The sequence below is a fragment of the Ylistrum balloti genome, unplaced genomic scaffold (assembly GCF_031769215.1).
Source record: "Ylistrum balloti isolate Yb309-2 unplaced genomic scaffold, AGI_CSIRO_Ybal_v1 Utg371384, whole genome shotgun sequence".
Taxonomy (NCBI): domain Eukaryota; kingdom Metazoa; phylum Mollusca; class Bivalvia; order Pectinida; family Pectinidae; genus Ylistrum; species Ylistrum balloti.
Window position 1 is genome coordinate 181,215 of NW_026782729.1, and position 18,332 is coordinate 199,546.

The 18,332-nt window shown below is 36.3% G+C and overlaps 1 protein-coding gene and 1 non-coding gene across 2 annotated transcripts; both read right to left on the reverse strand.

Annotated features, from left to right (window-relative positions):
- Positions 1–2,972: 2,972 nt before the first annotated feature.
- Positions 2,973–14,173, reverse strand: LOC132562270 (uncharacterized). Its single transcript, XM_060227009.1, has 6 exons — positions 14,019–14,173; positions 8,955–9,131; positions 8,336–8,504; positions 5,911–6,142; positions 5,576–5,723; positions 2,973–3,144 (listed from the first exon to the last, which is right to left on the reverse strand). The coding sequence occupies exons 1-6, from the start codon at positions 14,171–14,173 to the stop codon at positions 2,973–2,975; spliced, it is 1,053 nt and encodes a 350-aa protein (XP_060082992.1).
- On the reverse strand, positions 11,514–11,630 carry LOC132562276 (U5 spliceosomal RNA). The gene has a single exon (XR_009554752.1). It is a non-coding gene; the product is annotated as a U5 spliceosomal RNA (small nuclear RNA).
- Positions 14,174–18,332: the final 4,159 nt, after the last annotated feature.

The window sequence follows — 18,332 nt, forward strand, 5'->3', positions numbered from 1 at the left end:
GATGGATCCTTCTGATATTTCATAGATATTGGTTTCCCTTGGTCCCTAGTTGTGCATTGTACCTTTTTTGGACTGATTTGAAATCAAGGTGGCCCACAGGCAGCTATCTTGGATGTCGACAGTAATACAGTACAAGCATATTGTCCATTATCCACCTGTAACTCTGACTGCTATCTAATAATACTTTGGGATCTTTTTCAAATGATATTTGCTGATATGTGCTTAATAAAAATATCTTGTGCCATCATTGAGCGTTTACAACACCTGTAACAAACAAAAAAAAAAAAATCTTCAAGAACTGAAAACAGATCCTCAAATGGTGGGAGCCAAGATCCCTCTGGGATCTCTTGTTTAATTGTTTCCGTGGTAACAGAAAATAATAAAAGATGAAAAGAAGTTAATAGCAAAAGGCACAACTTTGGCACTAAATTTATATATAGAAAGTTTTACGAAGTTGAGTTGAAAGGTTTCCATGAACAGGTCGACACTAGACAATAATATAAATTTTATAAAGGATAACGGAATTGTTGACAGGACACAGTAATGGTCTTTGTTTCAGCAGACCTGTGTTACTCAACTTCAGATCTATACAGTAAGTCATGTCTTGCATTCACAATTGTCAATTAGTACATCCAGCAAACCACCATTAATGGTTAAATGTGATCAATCTACATCCTTTTTATCCATGTTATATTGTTAATTGTACAATATTAGTCAGCTCTGCAGGCTACAGGCCAATTCGTATATACACCACACTGTTTATAGAAGTTTGTGCACTGACCAAGACAGAGGTGAAGGTGATATGCTCTGACAAGTCTGATGTGTACCTTAAGTGTGTTTTACACAGTATCAGTGAAATCCTTTAATAGTCTCTCTATAAAATGTTATCTGAAAAGATAACTGTTAAATCATATTGCAGAGCCCAATTATGTGATCAAATCAAAAGCTATAGTTAGGTGTAAATCTTGGTGTATGATGATACACAAATTTCTGGTTGTTTGGTTCGCGTAGTTTTGTCATCCTTGGTTCTAATGACAGGTGGTATAAAACTGACGAGATACAAAATCACAACTAGTTGTATAGTAATGGAGAACATCAGCACAAACTGGTTACTATTAGAAAATAAAGTCTTTTAATAAAATATCTGCATATAAATTGTAAAACATGAATACACACAAACAGAGTACAAACATATGACACAAATATTAAAAAATTCATGGGTTATTAAGCTGGTAACTTTTCAATATACTCAAGTTATTGTTTTTCTGGTTAACATCTATTGTAACAGCCACCAAATGGAAACCTATTTTAACCCATTTCTCCACCGATAGAAAATTTCCAGTTTTGTCTTCAAAAATAAATTTAAAAAAGAGGCCCAAAGAGTATGTATTTCTTGATTGGATCATTTTGTGAAGTATATTTTGGCAAAACTGAAAGCTTTTCTCCCGAGCATAATAAAGGCCAAATATGACCTTGCACCTTTCAATTATTGAGAAGAATACAATAAAGATGTCTCAGGATTCTGAAGCCGGACAAATGAATATCAGACCATGCCATCAGCCTATTTGCCCTTTGAGAATGGCACAGGAACACAAGACTTTTCTACAGCAGTGGATGTGTGTCACCAAGATGGCTAATGATAAACACATGTTAAAGAGACAGAACAGTTTCAAAAAATATTTGTTATTGGTCAATTAACCTGAGCAAGTAATTTTTAATGATACCAGAAAATTTTCATGATGCTTGGTATCCGTTTTAGTTATTGACCTATAAGCGTGTAGAATGTAAAGGGGACAAATCATAAATTAAAGATAAATTTCAGATACACCTAACAGGTTTTAAGACTATGATGCTGAAATTATTTACTGGTAAATGCTTTGTTTTCACACCAGTTTCACTCACTAAATGCAGTCTAATTTAATATATAAAAGAAAAAAATAAAAGTCTTATTTAGTTGTTTACTACTTTTTAAGAGACCTCTGTTTATCACTATGTATCCTCCTGAAGCCTAAACGATGAATCGCAACACACACATCAACTATGCAGGATGTTGAATCTCGGGGAAATTACTCAAACATGAGATTTTTATTGTCTGATAATTTGATTTGATAATGGTATGTAGAAATGCGTTTTCTATACTGAGAAACTATTGCCATCACTTCGGACTTTCAGACCAGACAACTTAAAATGTAAGAAGTTTGAATTTGATGAGTCCAAAAAAAAAAAAAAAAACTTCCAAAAGGAAATCAATGGTCCATTCATATTACTGTGGACTTTGTCTAAACCGAACTCTGTACAATCCAGATATCTGCCTAATCCGGTCAAATAATTTAAGTTCCAATTCCAACAATATTATAAAGATGAACTTTCTACAATCTGGAACTCTCTACAAACTGGCCAAATTATTCAGTCCCAAAGGTGTCTAGTTTAGACGGATTCCACTGTAATTGTTAAATTATTTAAGACTGTTCAATTTTGAATGGTGGACGAGTGCTATATCACAGTACTTTTCATGACGCATAACTGACAACCAATACCATTGCTACCACATAACTGTTACACTGTATAACATCAGCTGGAAAATGATGAAATTATACAAACTATAAATTGTATAGATATATTTGTATACTGAAATAGCTACAATGATTCATGTGGTTATATAAAATATCAACAACATCACTGGTTTACAGTGTATAACAACGAATTAAAAAACAAAAGTTAAATCTCTAGTACCAAAACACTATGGCCCGCTGACACTATCAGCCATGTAAAATGTGAATGTGTATAAATATCATGCATTGTTTATCACATCTGTCAATGAACAGCAGGCTCTTTTAGTCCTTTATGATGGAATTTTCTTTCTATTTGATTCCGAGATAGGATGATATTTTGTTCTATTCAATGCCTTAGCTTGGGAACACTTAATGTTAGTGTACAAATCTTGTGTTATACATAACATTGTTTCCATCCTTTTACTTAATATGTTTCAGTGCCTCTCGGACACTGAGGTTAGATAAAGCTTCTTTATTTTTCATCACAAACTCTTTCACATCCTTCTTGTTTGTTTTACCATATTCTCTTAGTGCCCAGCCAATAGCTTTCTGGATAAAGAACTCCTTTTCTTCGCTCCGTAACAGACAATACCTGTGGAACACAACATGACATAATCCTGAATAGGAAAGGATCTTACAGGAATTTTCATTCATCTACAGTCGATGAAACATGTCTTACAAGTTTTTATCTTACTGAGCATCTGATACTCTTTATCACATTACATGAATGCTTTTGTAAATATTTGTGAAAACAGTATTTTACCATACTGATACAAAATTTAAAGCAATGATTATCCTGCTCAGTGTTTCTGTAGTGACAATGCATATGACTTAATGAAGTTTGGAGATTACCATGAAAAGAATAGGAGCCATCTTCAAATCACAGCTAGACCACATAATATTATTACTATAAAGACCACATAATATTATTACTATAAAGACCACATAATATTATTACTATAAAGACCACATAATATTATTACTACAAAGACCACATAATATTATTACTACAAAGACCATATAATGTTATTACTACAAAGACCACATAATATTATTACTACAAAGACCATATAACGTTATTACTACAAAGACCACATAATATTATATACTACTATAAAGACCATATAATATTATTACTATAAAGACTATATAATATTATTACTATAAAGACCACATAATATTATTACTATAAAGACCACATAATATTATTACTATAAAGACCACATAATATTATTACTACAAAGACCATATAATGTTATTACTATAAAGACCACATAATGTTATTACTACAAAGACCACATAATATTATTTATATAAAGACCACATAATATTATTACTACAAAGACCACATAATATTATTACTACAAAGACCACATAATATTATTACTACAAAGACCATATAACGTTATTACTACAAAGACCATATAATATTATTACTACAAAGACCACATAATATTATTACTACAAAGACCATATAACGTTATTACTACAAAGACCATATAATGTTATTTATATAATATTATTACATAATATTATTTATATAAAGACCACATAATATTATTACTACAAAGACCACATAATATTATTACTATAAAGACCACATAATATTATTACTACAAAGACCATATAATATCATTACTACAAATGTTATTGCTATTACACTGATAACAGGGTAACTTATATGATAATCATCTACAAAGGCTATTTCCTGATTCAGGATGTTATTATATTGGTATTAGTTTTCAACTGAAGAGTTTCTGAAACCACCTGATTTCTCACAGAAAACAGCAGTGAATTTATTCTACTTGTATTGATCATGTGAGGATATGTGATCAGAAATTTTGTGAAAGTTCACACAAACATTTTGTCATATCAAATCATATGGAAAATGGTGGCCAAACATTCACATGAAAAATTTCAAGTGTCAATTGCACAATAGATTTTTGGATACAATTCACATTCATAATTGGTTTTGGTTAAAAATTGCTTTTTTGTTTCTTAATATCCTTTCAACATCTGTAATTGTAGGACTGGCTTCCCTACATATGAGAGATGGATGCATAAGTTAAGTGTTTTCAGGAAGCTGTGATATATTTATGTAAGCCTCCTAGTGTAGAGCTGATATTGACTAAGGTGTAAGATGATATAACAAGGAGTATATATAAACAAATTCTATTGAGAGGCTTTCAAGATATTAAAATAAAATGGCAAGTGCATAATATGCCTTTGAAAGAAGAGAAAAGATCAGATCCACATTTAGTCACCTCTTTTGAATCATATGTATCCCTGGTGAAAAACTAGCCGCAAAATACCATTCAGCTCAAGAGAATTTCTCTTTAGCTAAATCGGCTGGGCGTCAGGCTGAGCCAGGGGTTCTGGGTTTGATCCCTAATGGAGGCCTAATGTAGGGACTCCGGAATATTACTTTGCATTACTTTCACAAGTACCGCTGTAACCCCTGGAAACTCCAGGCTAGAGAGAACTTCTCTTTAGCTCAGTTGAGTGTAAGGCTAGCAAGCCAGGGGTCCTGGGTTCGATTCCTAGCAGAGGCAATGAATAATAATGACGACTGTTACACACACAATGGAAATAATAGTGTTGTTTTTTTTTTGCTATATCTGCAGAGTGATTCAAAATTGAACTAGACCAGGTCATTGATAATACCATTAGTTGGCCATTCTGGATATATGCTATATGACAGGAAAAGTAACAAACAATGGATGCTACAGCAGCTGTATCACCTCATGTTTTAACCCTCTGGGCCAGTGAGTTAATGTATTAAGTAATCTGGGCCAGTGAGTTAATATACTAAGTAATCTCGGTCAGTGAGTTAATTTACTAAGTAATCTGGGCCAATGAGTTAATATACTAAGTAATCTGGGCCAGTGAGTTAACATACTAAGTAATGCAATCCATTATAACAAGGAATACCTCAGGTGGCCAGAAGGGTTCAGAATCATTACATGGAGGCCTAAGTGAAGACACTGCAAATGCTTACCAAACCAGTTGATTAATTTGCTTACCTGAAGAGTTTCTGTGAATCAGTTTTGTCCTTATATTTCAGCTGATGAAGTATCGCTGTCCTCCTCAACCACATGTTGTTGTCTTCCACCCATCTGTCCATCACAAGACTTAGTTCATAAGGGTGTCTGGCAACCATTGGACCAATAACTGAATGACAAGAAAGTAACTACATAAAACACAATATCATCAGAGTGACACCTGACAAAAAGTACAAAACTTCAACCCAAACCATAACCTAAGGTTAACTGACAAGTAGTGAACAAATAGATAACAGATCAAGGAAAACTTGGTGTAAAACTTGTTTCATTTTTATTGTAAATGATATAAAGTTTACCATTGCATGCTAGCATATCTACAGTGTCCCACCAACTCTTGTGGGTGATGAGTTTCTGTATGGTATCTAGACAATGCCTACAATTCTTCAAGTCTGAACCAATCAGAATGTTTATGTTGTTCATGGCATAATTTGTGGCCATGGTCTGGAATTCTCGGTTTGGTTGCTGCCAAGCTCTCCATAGGAATTCAAGTACTTGGTCAGTGGTCAATTTGGGGTGTGTATCCAGCACCTGTCAATTAATTTAACAAAATCAGTAGGTCTATTAATAGTGTGAACTACAGCATTTATCATTCTAAAACTTAAAGGGTCTGAAGCACTATATCTATTATACAAGTCATTATCTGGTTTGTCACTTTTTAATTTCACTAGAGTGATTCTACAAATCATCATTGATAGCATTGCTGCTGAACTGGACTGGACTCTGCCAATAAAATTATAGTATTTTAATGTAGCTATGTGTTTTCATATATTGCTTAACATCCTACTGATCCTATGGTCATTTAAGGACAGACTCGGTTTGTATGCCATGAGATGCAGTGTTTTTTTTTTTTTGTGAATGTGAGATGTTTGTGTATCCCTCGATGTTACAGTGTGGAACTAGTGCTGAGTATGCAACATCCAGTCACGTTATACTGACAATAGGCTAACCGTTCATTGAAATATCATGATGCTGATATCATTGTAGAGACACTGGCCAGGATCAATTACTAGCAATCAGGTAGCCCAACTGTTTAGAGAATCTGTATAAGAAATAAATTATGATTGACAAAAAAAGAAAAAAAAATCAATACATGAATAAAAAAAACTTTTAAATGTCATCATAACCCCATGAAACTGTCAAAGTACATTAAGATTTTTTTGGGAGGGGAAAAAAAACTTCCTCATTCTCATGTAATACACTAGATGTCCTTATCTTTATCAGAGATACTGACACTTATCATTACAGGTATTTATGTCATATCAGTAGGGGGTGGCTATTGTCATCATAACCCCATGAAACTGTCAAAGTACATTAAGATTTTTTTGGGAGGGGAGAATGTGACCACTTCCTAAGGACTGGACAAGAAAGCACTTCCTCATTCTACATGTAATACACTAGATGTCCTTATCTTTATCAGAGATACTGACACTTATCATTACAGGTATTTTTATGTCATATCAGTAGGGGGTGGCTATTGTCATCATAACCCCATGAAACTGTCAAAGTACATTAAGATTTTTTTGGGAGGGGAGAATGTGACCACTTCCTAAGGACTGGACAAGAAAGCAATTCTACATGTAATACACTAGATGTCCTTATCTTTATCAGAGATACTGACACTTATCATTACAGGTATTTTTATGTCATATCAGTAGGGGGTGGCTATTGAGGCTAAAAAACTGTAATGATATATTGCGATAGTAAAATTACTATTGCGATCTTGTTGCAATAATTTCACAATAGTTTTTTTTTTACTTTTAAAAATATATGTTATCGGTCCAATTAAATTAGAAGAATGCTCAATTTAAAAATGATATAGCTGAATTCTTTTTTAACTTTCATACAAATTAAGTATGTTGCACAGTGATATTCATTGAACTTTGCTATATTTTCATATTATTAATTTTATAAATAATCGTGCTATTCCGTGATATTTGTTGTAAAACTGATACCCAGCCGAACTAAAGATTCACAATATCATTTTCATATAAATTTCGTGTAATTTCCTCTTTATTTTAAACTTGCCGTATGTTTTCCAAGATGATTAACTAATTTAAGAATGACATAATTATTTCGTTTTGTCTGTAAGTTTGACACATTTCATACATCATCAGCAAAGCCATGTCGAAACAAATATAAACCTAGTAAAGGTAGTATAATTTTCACGCAACCAAAATGCTGCCCTTCCCCTGTTTTTGCCTTTTTATCAGGAACAGTTTGAAATATGCTACTACATTCTGCCATGTTGTTTATCGAATTAGTCATTTCAAGGATGGGTCTAAAACAAGGGAACACCATATTTGAAAATTGAATTACTAGGTGAACCGTATCGGAACAATAACAATATAACATTTATTCATGATATAAACTCTCGTCGATGAAACAGCTGGTGCTTACAATTCTATTGTGATTATAAGTTGGTGATTGTGTCATTCCTGTATTTATCACTACCGCTGATCGAGGTCCCAAAGACGTTTTCATAAATAAATGAAGGCATACAGTCTTTGCTAATAACTGGTTGAAAAATCTTGTTTTCAATTAACATTTTTGTTTAATTAAAAAGAAACTATCATTAACTATCGATAGCTGAAAAAATTATAGTGACAGTAATCAGATTGAAAATAAGCTATCAACCTATTTGTATTTAGAGCAAAGTTATCACAATACACCAATACGTTGACCTATCATACACTACTACATGTCAGACTACAGAATACTTACATCCTTAACAATGCTTTTCAATTCTGGTGCTTTGATACCATAGAATTCAAACTTGCCCCTCATGTACTGTTTTATTACAGCAGCATACTGACTGTTTTGATTTGCTGCAAATCTGGTCTCCAGACTATCTATTAGAACAGATATAGTGTCAGTAGTGGGCTCTTGTCTTCTGAAATGTAAATACTCACTTATATTCACCTAGCACTATATGTATTAAATCTTAAAATAAACAGTTAATGTATGACAGTCAGATGACGTATTTTAAAATCCCAGTAAATGCACTATGTAGTCGGATATGGACATCTTACGGCTAATCTGAGATCTGCTGTTTTGATGATATCTCTTTGGACACTTATTAGTTACTAGTAATGGTCCCATCTAAAATTCAGACGCAAGCTCCAATAATTAATTTCTATTTTTGTCATTTAATTTTATTTAGTTTGCTTTTAACTGATAACAAGGTATTGCTAAATGATATCCTTCAATCAGCCGTTTGCCTAGAAGTTGTTTTATTTTTTTTTTTTTTGAGATTGTGCTGATCAATTCAGGGGAGACAATAACAGCAGCATTAGTATCCATAACATCAATCTCTTTTTATCTGGATACACAGTTGTCTCACCCTGTTTTGGTGCTGGTGACTGAGCCCTGTCCTGTCTTTTGATTCATTTTGACATCTTTAGGACTGTATCTGGACGCTTTTAACCTTGATTTGGTTGTTTTTGGCATCCTACTGGAGGTAATTATGGTCAGAGACCCAACTCTTCTGTACAAACTGCTGATTTGTGGGCGGTGGAACCTGTAAGAGGATAATATCACAAGATTCATTACAAAAACAAATTTAAAATTATAACCTGGTTATTTACACCACATACACATTAAGAACTCTACTTCATCCAGCTGTCTTTATTGTAACATCAGCACATACAGTAAACCACGTCTGTAATGACAACTAAGTGCCTCGTTTAGAACAAAGTGTTTCCCAGTTTAGGAGAAACCTACTTCCCGGATTAGGAAAAATTTGTCCATAGTTTAGGACAAAAGTATCCTGCAATTGAGGAAAAAATTAGTACCTTGGTTAGGCCAAAGTACTTCCCAGTTTAAAACATATTAGACTCTCATTCAGGACAAATGTATTCCTTAGTTTAAGACAAATTATTCCCCAGTTTAGGAAAAACTAGTTCCTATTTTAGGACAAAAGAAATCCCCTATTTAGATCAAAATTAGTACCTAGTTCAAGACAAAATTAATACCTAGTTCAGGACAAAGTCCCCTTTTTAGGGCAATTAGTACATAATTTAAGACAGTGCATCTCAAGGTTATCACTAGACACATACACCCAAACAACTCTTAACAGATTTTAATGTAAATCAATAAAACTAAAAAGGAATGCCAAAAGGATGGGATCCTCCCACTCAACAGACAATGGAGTGTTCCCCAGGATGGGATGTTCAGGACAGAAATAATACAATAAAAGGGAAGAGAAAAAAGACATTGGATACATCTGTCATAACGGGATAGGATATAGAGATCTTCTAAGCAATAAAGGATGGAATTGTGATGCCAACGGGAAAGTTTGGGTGACAATTGAAAGGAATGGATATGCCTGTGTTTTGGGGATGATAACGAGCTCTACATGTACAATAATGTAAGCTTTCAGGGGAATCTGGGTATTGATCTCAGTAGATCTACTTAGTGAAACCTTTTTTAAACGTCTGTCATAAATTTCTCGGTTCCCATGTAAACCTCTAAATTAATATCGTTGAAGCCGACTACTGTAACATTGCAGGTCTGTATACAGTACACAATTTTAAAGCCCTTTTGATTCCAAATACTGTAGCGATTCACGTTATGTATTGAGTCCCAAATGATATCATACACAGTACTTTCTTACCTTGGAGGTAACGCACCAACTAAAACAGCTGACATTTGCAAGTTTCCCGCTATTTTCCGTTCGACTTCCGAAGGAAAATGAGGGTTTCCGAAATAGCAAGAAAACCACTATCATTACTGCTACTGATATTCACGTCCCTGATCTGATGTGCTGGTGACTTAATGAGTAATAATCCATTGGAATCCATAATCAAGTGAATATGTCATTTCAAGAATGGACTTATTTTAGTCCGTGAACAGACCAAACGAGGGCAAATATAAAAAGTATTCGTCGCACCCCTAACCAGAGAATGAAAGTGTACGTTTAGTTTGGCACCCATGCAAGTGCGTGTGCCCATTATCATGATTTTCGTGTAAGAATCTATCGTGAGGACATGGCATTTCTTCATTGGAGATGTACATGGTGGGTTGATAACGTATAAGACGCGTTTGGAATACAGTCTTATTCTTCTTGTACTTTTTTCACCCGTATTCGTGTATATTATTCTTTTGTTCATAGTCGATCGAATGCTACCGCTAATTACCGCCTATAATTTGACATATTAGGTGTTTCAAAATCATTACCACCCTGGAGACTTCTGGTTGGTCGAAATTAAAATACTATCTGATTAAGTTGAGAATTAGTATAAAAAGTTTTAGATGGTTGACAAATATAATGATATCATTTTCAGTTGCCATGGTGACCAAGTGAAGCCCTCTTAAATGAATCTTGTTGGGACAATCCCTCCAAAACTACTGCGGATTTGGGGATTGAGGAGCGGGTATTAGTCAGCCATCCTGGCGATAGTTCTACTTATCGCTATTTGTGCAAAGGATTGATATTCACATATCTTATCATCAAGAGCTAAAACAGAAGAGAACGGAACAAATTAAGATAAAACAATGGCGATTTCCTCTTGAATTTCAGTTTGAATTATTATTATGCTGATATGTTGGTATTTCCTTGTTGTTTTTTTAACACTAGCTCTCTACATTTTATATCATTGTTGACATTTAACTATTTAATTTTCGTCTTTATGATAAGTTTGGAGGTTAAAACGTGCCTTTACATATCCACATTATGATGGATCACCGAAAGAAAAGTTTCTCAATTGTTATTAATGATTGGGTCTGTCTGTATCAATAAAATGATGAAGTATGCGAAACAATGGCTCATTGAGAGCTGTTATTAATGGTTGGGTCTGTCTGTATCAATAAAATGATGAAGTATGCGAAACAATGGCTCATTGAGAGCAGTTCTGTAGTTATTCAGTATCACAGTTTCCCATTCTGACATTCGCTAATTGTTACCCTGTGAAAACAGGGTCGAAAAAATAGTCTATAGACTCATTAAATGTTCCTCTCCACGGAAATCTTTAGTAAAAGGCGAAAGATTTATGCGTGGTTTGAAGAGAAACCAGAGTATCGCTGGTCCGTTTTTTATTTGAATATACTGTAAAATGGGTAGATAACTATAGGGTTTTAAAACATGTATTTGTTATTTTGTTCTCATTTATTTGTAAATACATAATTAATGTAAAACGTCTACCAAACATGATGATTTCAATGAGTAAACACATAATCTTAATGCCCATTCTTTTCAAACAACAAATAAGATCATCAAGAGAAAAGATGAAAAAGTATTTTTTCCAGCTCCTATCATAACGCAACTAAATCGCCAGGGAAGGGGAGACAATTGCAGTAATGCACTGGGATTTACATGTTGATATATAGTGGTTGCCTCCCCTCCCTCGACATTGATTAGTTTATCTGGTAACAGGAAAACCCGAATTCAAAGTTTAAATCAATATAGTTTGATAGCTTGCATCTTATTGGTTATTTTTTGACCCATCATATAATATTTGGGGGGTGGGGGAGGGGAGGGGGTGGCGGGTAAAAATGGTACAGTTCTCCCTATCATTCAGTGATAATTTCTTAACAGCTCATTTACAGATACAAATATATCAGTCAGATTGCAGATATATAGAACTGTGATTTGTATAGAATATGTATTCGAATAGAGGTACAGTTCTGTTGACTCATTAGATATAAAAAATGACGATATCTATGTAATTTGGGATTAATGTCTAGATTTTTAGTTTTTCATGTTGATTTCGATCAGTTTGGATCTTCCTCATTCGCCTCCTTGGTAGCAATCTAGACACTTAGTATCACAGACGAATTCTCGAAAGACGAACAAGTTGTTGAAACCAATTTCTTTTTACTTTTACAATCACTGCGAAATAAGTCATTCCATATTATAATAGTCACTCAAATTGGTCCAAATTTAAGCGCGTGAGGGTATTGTGCTGTAGGAGGAAAATGGAGTACTCGGGGATGGGGTTGGGGGATCGACGTGGCCTCGGACATAAAGGCAGATGTGTTATCCTGCGTCATCCGACCATCATAATGATGAAGTTCAGCCTTTACCCTGCCACGCGATCACACATATCCGATATGGCGAGTTTCATCTTAGCGAGTTAGCTCCCTTCTATCGTATTTTGTAGGTCGCGTATAACGAACATTTTATCACCATTATCAAATTATTGTTTCAAATGAACATAGAATGACAAAACCCTCAATAAACACTAAGGGATCATGGTTATCGACATTTTACAGGTGTAAATATCGATATCACTTCAACCATGACTTATCCATTATCTCAATGGAAAATATCAAACAGACATGTATGTCCCATTTACATGCCATAAACACGGTAGCAGTTATATCCAAAGATCAGTATTGTATCTGCTTGTTAAGGCTGTGATTCCATCTTCATTCCCATAATGAAACACATGGGAACATTGGAGAAGACAGATCATCAAAGACTATTGATTTTTATTATGCCTTAGCTAAAACTTAACAAGTCAAAGTTGGCGTTTTGCGTAGTAAACACACAACCCTTTTGTTTTTTAAGCAGCACGAGTGGGTATTCCGGAAATGTGATTCATTGTCCGTTATCGACCTAGTGATTAGTCACGACCTCAATGTGCGCGCGTGCTTGACACAAAGGCCCGCGCACTGACGGGACCTTCAACAGATGGATTACTACAACACATCTCCCCCGGGGCTAGTATTTGGTTAGTGCTAGACTCTCGTAGAGGAGCAGACATACTATTTATGTTAATGAAAATTTAATAGCTGTTTATAATGTCACAGCATAGGTCACTGAAGACTGGCCCGTTAAGTTACATTGTAAGGGTATTTGTAGGACAGTCGGCAATTGAACAGATTTCGTTGTTTACTATATGATGCTATGGACATAGTTTTCCTGTGTTGGCTGAGTCAAACTGTCATTATTGAGGGGATTAATGACTATTGTCCAATATGTCAATATGATTGTTTGGTACTGACCAACACTTAAACACATATAGTAACTAACACGATATTAATCATGTTCATTACACTGCGATAGGTTACAAGTCCGATCACCGCCAACGCAACGGAACAATAGACACGGAGTTGTATATCTATATATGGAAATGTTTCGTTATATGGTATTGGACGTCTCTAGACCCCCTCCTAAACCTCTGTTCTGTATCATTCTACCGGCTTTGTGTTCTGTGTCATCGTTGATATAGAAAGTGTGCCCCGTACTATTGTCCTTCGCGTTATGCTCGGTATCATTATTGGCTCCGGCGTTGTATTATGTGTGATGACTGATCTTTGTGTTATGTTCTGTGTGATGGCTGACCTCGGCGTTACTTTCTACTTCATGATTGACCTTTGCATGGTGTTCTGTACCATGGCTGACCTTGGAGTTATGTTCTGTGTGATGGCTGACCTCGGTGTTACATTCTACTTCATGACTGACCTTTGCATGGTGTTCTGTACCATGGCTGACCTTGGCATGGTGTTCTGTATCATGGCTGATTTTGGCCGTTCTGTATCATGGCTGACCTTGGCATGGTGTTCTGTATCAATGCTGAACTCAGCGTTATGTTCTGTACAATTGATTGACCATTGCATGGTGTTCTGTTATGGCTGACCTTGGCATGTATCATGCTGACGTTCTCGGCATTATGTTCTGTATCATGGCTGACCTCAGAGTTATGTTCTGTGTGATGCTGACTGCTTATCTTCATGACTGACCTTTGCATGTTCAGTAGCACTGCTGACATAAGCGTTATGTTCTGTACAATTGCTGACCTCAGCATTATGTTCTGTATCACTGCTGACATAAGCGTTATGTTCTGTATCACTTCTGACCACAGCGCTATGTTCTGTATCACTGCTAACCTCAGCATTATGTTCTGTATCACTGCTAACCTCAGCATTATGTTCTGTATCACTTCTGACCACAGCATTATGTTCTGTAACACTGCTGACCTCAGCATTATGTTCTGTATCACTGCTGATCTCAGCATTATGTTCTGTAACACTGCTGACCTCAGCATTATGTTCTGTATCACTGCTGATCTCAGCATTATGTTCTGTATCACTGCTGATCTCAGCATTATGTTCTGTATCACTGCTGACCTCAGCACTATGTTCTGTATCACTGCTGACCTCAGCACTATGTTCTGTATCACTTCTGATCTCAGCATTATGTTCTGTATCACTACTGACCTCAGCATTATGTTCTGTATCACTGCTGATCTCGGCGTTATGTTCTGTACAATTCGGGACCGCGGCGTTATGTTCTGTATCACTACTGATCTCAGCGTTATGTTCTGTATCACTGCTGATCTCGGCGTTATGTTCTGTACAATTCGGGACCGCGGCGTTATGTTCTATATCACTTCTGATCTAGGCGTTATGTTCTGTATCACTGCTGATCTCGACATTATGTTCTGTAACACTGCTGACATAAGCGTTATGTTCTGTACAATTGCTGACCTCAGCATTATGTTCTGTATCACTGCTGATCTCGGCGTTATGTTCTGTATCACTGCTGATCTCGGCGTTATGTTCTGTATCTACTGATCTCAGCATTATGTTCTGTACAATTCGGGACAGCGGCGTTATGTATCACTACTAATCTCGGCATTATGTTATGTACAATTCGGGACAGCGGCGTTATGTATCACTGCTGATCTCAGCATTATGTTCTGTACAATTCGGGACCGCGGCGTTATGTTCTGTACAATTCGGGACCGCGGCGTTATGTCTGTACAATGCGGGACCGCGGCGTTATGTATAACAACATCATCACAGTAATGTTCGTGGTGTTTTAACGTTGAAAACACCAGAAAGTAGTTTTTCGCATATTAATTGCTTTTGTTATTGATCGGCTCATAAGTTAAAAAGGAAACGATTATTGTCAGTAAAATGCCTACATTGCTCAACACATTTGCGGGGAAAATGTTTCCATTTGGTTGCCATGGTGACATAGTGAAGACCTCTTGAAGGAGTCTTCTTGGGACTATCCCTATTGGGGACTGGGGGTATTAGTCAGCCATCCTGGCGACAGTTCTAGTTATCGCTATTTCTGCAAAGGATTAATGTTCAAATATCCTTTCATTAAGAGCAAAAACAGAGAAGAGAAGAGAAGGGAAAAGGTCCAACATTCAAAGAACAAATTAAGATCAAACCATGGTGAGTGCCAGTATCCCTCTAGGATATCTCGTTGAATTTCAGTTTGAATTATTATTATGCTGACATGTTGGTATTTCCTTGTTTAACACTAGCTCTCTACATTTTATATCATTGTTAACATTTAACCATTTTATTTTCGTCTTTATGTTAAGTTTGAAGGTTAAAACGTGTAAAGTTGGCGCCTGTTCTTGCGTGTACATGTCAACACAGACATTTTATTTTGTTTCTCTAGTCATAACGTGTCCAACACTTCAACAATTTCCTTATATGAACAGTACTTTGTACTGAGAAGAGATCATTCTCTTTACGTGGTTCATATAAAAATGAACAACTGCTAGAATACTACTTACTACATGTAAACCAACCCTCACAGAATCTATTCCAACTGTCGTCAGCGTGCCGCTAAAAAGTCATGAAAAATCAAAGCTTCCTGTTAATATGAAGATGAGGCCGTGTAGATGTTTATCCATGTCTCTATGTGTAGCTAAGCTGATGTTGTATTTTTTTTATTAAGACGTTTAATTTGGTTTCTTGGGACCAGATAATGACGAGTGAAACCCAGTTTGTTGATATTATCCATGCCACGCCCGGCTTGTCTAGTGGTCTTATCGCGTTAGGAACCTATCATTGTCACCAATGATGAAGAGACAGACTCGGAAATACACTTATTACCAACGGAATGGTTCGGCGTCGTAACTACACCATCAAATGTCACATCGTGTGTACCATTACTTAATTTGATCATGTACCTTTCATGAAATTGCTGAATCAGACAGAATGTTGGGTTGATGCACAAAAAGCAAGAGTAACGGACCTTGTCTGACAGGAAAACGTCATCGTCTAATAGAACCGCGAAACACTTTATCCATTATACTGAGTTTAAGTCCCTAGAGTTCATCCTAACATTCGATACCATGTCTGTCTTTAGATAATGCGTAAATCTCTGTCAGACAAATAAAGAAAACAATCTACACTGTGTCTGATGTAATCTGCTTCTTATATCAGTGTAACAAAAGTGGTATAACATCAGCGTAGCTGCTGGTCTCCACCATTTTGTCGCTGGTCTGGTTATTGTCTTTATGGTAGATATCACTGGTATCACTGTCACCGGTCTGGAGGTAGGTATCACTGTCCCTGGTCTGGAGGTAGGTATCACTGTCCCTGGTCTGGATACCGTCCCTGGTCTGGATGTAGGTATCACTGTCCCTGGTCTGGAGGTAGGTATCACTGTCCCTGGTCTGGAGGTATGTATCACTGTCCCTGGTCTGGAGGTAGGTATCACTGTCACTGGTCTGGAGGTAGATATCGTTGTCACTAGTCTGGAGGTAGGTATCACTGTCCCTGGTCGGGTGATAGGACGAGAACATACATGTTGTTGATTTGTTTGATCTGGATCCAATATATGTTTTTTAGCAAATCTTTCGTAACATGGTATTTATATTTTTTGTTTTGTTTGCCGAGATTGGATATTATATATATTTCATGTCAGCCATAGGGGTATTGCATGATACCTTTCTCCCCATTTTGTGCGTGCGTGTGTATGCTGCAAGGACTGGCTTGTGATCAGGGAAAACAGCTGACATCAAACGGTGGTCTATATTTAAGCAACCAATGATTCTTTATACGTGTTTTAACTATGTAGTCTCCTTTCTAATTTCTCAAAATATCGATCGGGGATGTTAAACATCTTTATATGGAAGTTCTGGGCACGTGACCGTCTGACATATTAGGTACATTATACCACGTACGCAGTCTCTATGTAGAGATCAATTTTCGCTTGATTTCAAAGAAATCAATCCGTATAAGTCTAATAAAATTGGTAAAACTCGCTAATCGGTACAGACATATCCTTCATGTATGGATTGTCGGGTCATTGTGGTGTAGAGGACATCATGTGCAGTGCTGTGTGATGTACTGGGTCATCAGGGTCGACCAAACGACCATCATTTGGACATAAGATTTATCCCACCATCATTTACATAATCCCTCTAACTTCAGTGTTTAGGTCTCGTCAATAAACATGGATTATCTATGCATTGAAATTTAGAAGTAAGAAGCAGACTAGATAATGTAAGTCTTTTTAGAGGTGGGTAGCAGTGGAGATAGTGTGTGTCTTCCTAGAGGTGGGTAGCAGTGGAGATAGTGTGTGTCTTCCTAGAGGTGGGTAGCAGTGGAGATAGTGCATGTCTTCCTAGAGGTGGGTAGCAGTGGAGATAGTGTGTGTCTTCCTAGAGGTGGGTAGCAGTGGAGATAGTGCACGTCTTCCTAGAGGTGGGTAGCAGTGGAGATAGTGTAAGTCTTTTTAGAGGTGGGTAGCAGTGGAGATAGTGCACGTCTTCCTAGAGGTGGGTAGCAGTGGAGATAGTGCACGTCTTCCTAGAGGTGGGTAGCCGTGGAGATAGTGTATCTCTTCCTAGAGGTGGATAGCAGTGGAGATAGTGCATGTCTTCCTAAAGGTGGGTAGCAGTGGAGATAGTGCATGTCTTCCTAGAGGTGGGTAGCAGTGGAGTGCAGTGGAGATAGTGCATGTCTTCCTAAGAGGTGTAGCAGTGGAGATAGTGCATGTCTTCCTAGAGGTGGGTAGCAGTGG

What these genes read in the sequence shown, in the direction of transcription:
- LOC132562270 (XM_060227009.1), bottom strand. Translation starts at nt 14,173, where the DNA reads ATGCAATGGTCAATCAATTGTACAGAACATAACGCTGAGTTCAGCATT. An exon ending in GTACAGAACACCATGCAAAG is followed by an intron (nt 9,132 to 14,018) that starts GTCAGTCATGAA and finishes ATCCTCTTACAG; the next exon opens with GTTCCACCGCCCACAAATCA. An exon ending in GATTCACAGAAACTCTTCAG is followed by an intron (nt 3,145 to 5,575) that starts GTAAGCAAATTA and finishes TGTGTTCCACAG; the next exon opens with GTATTGTCTGTTACGGAGCG.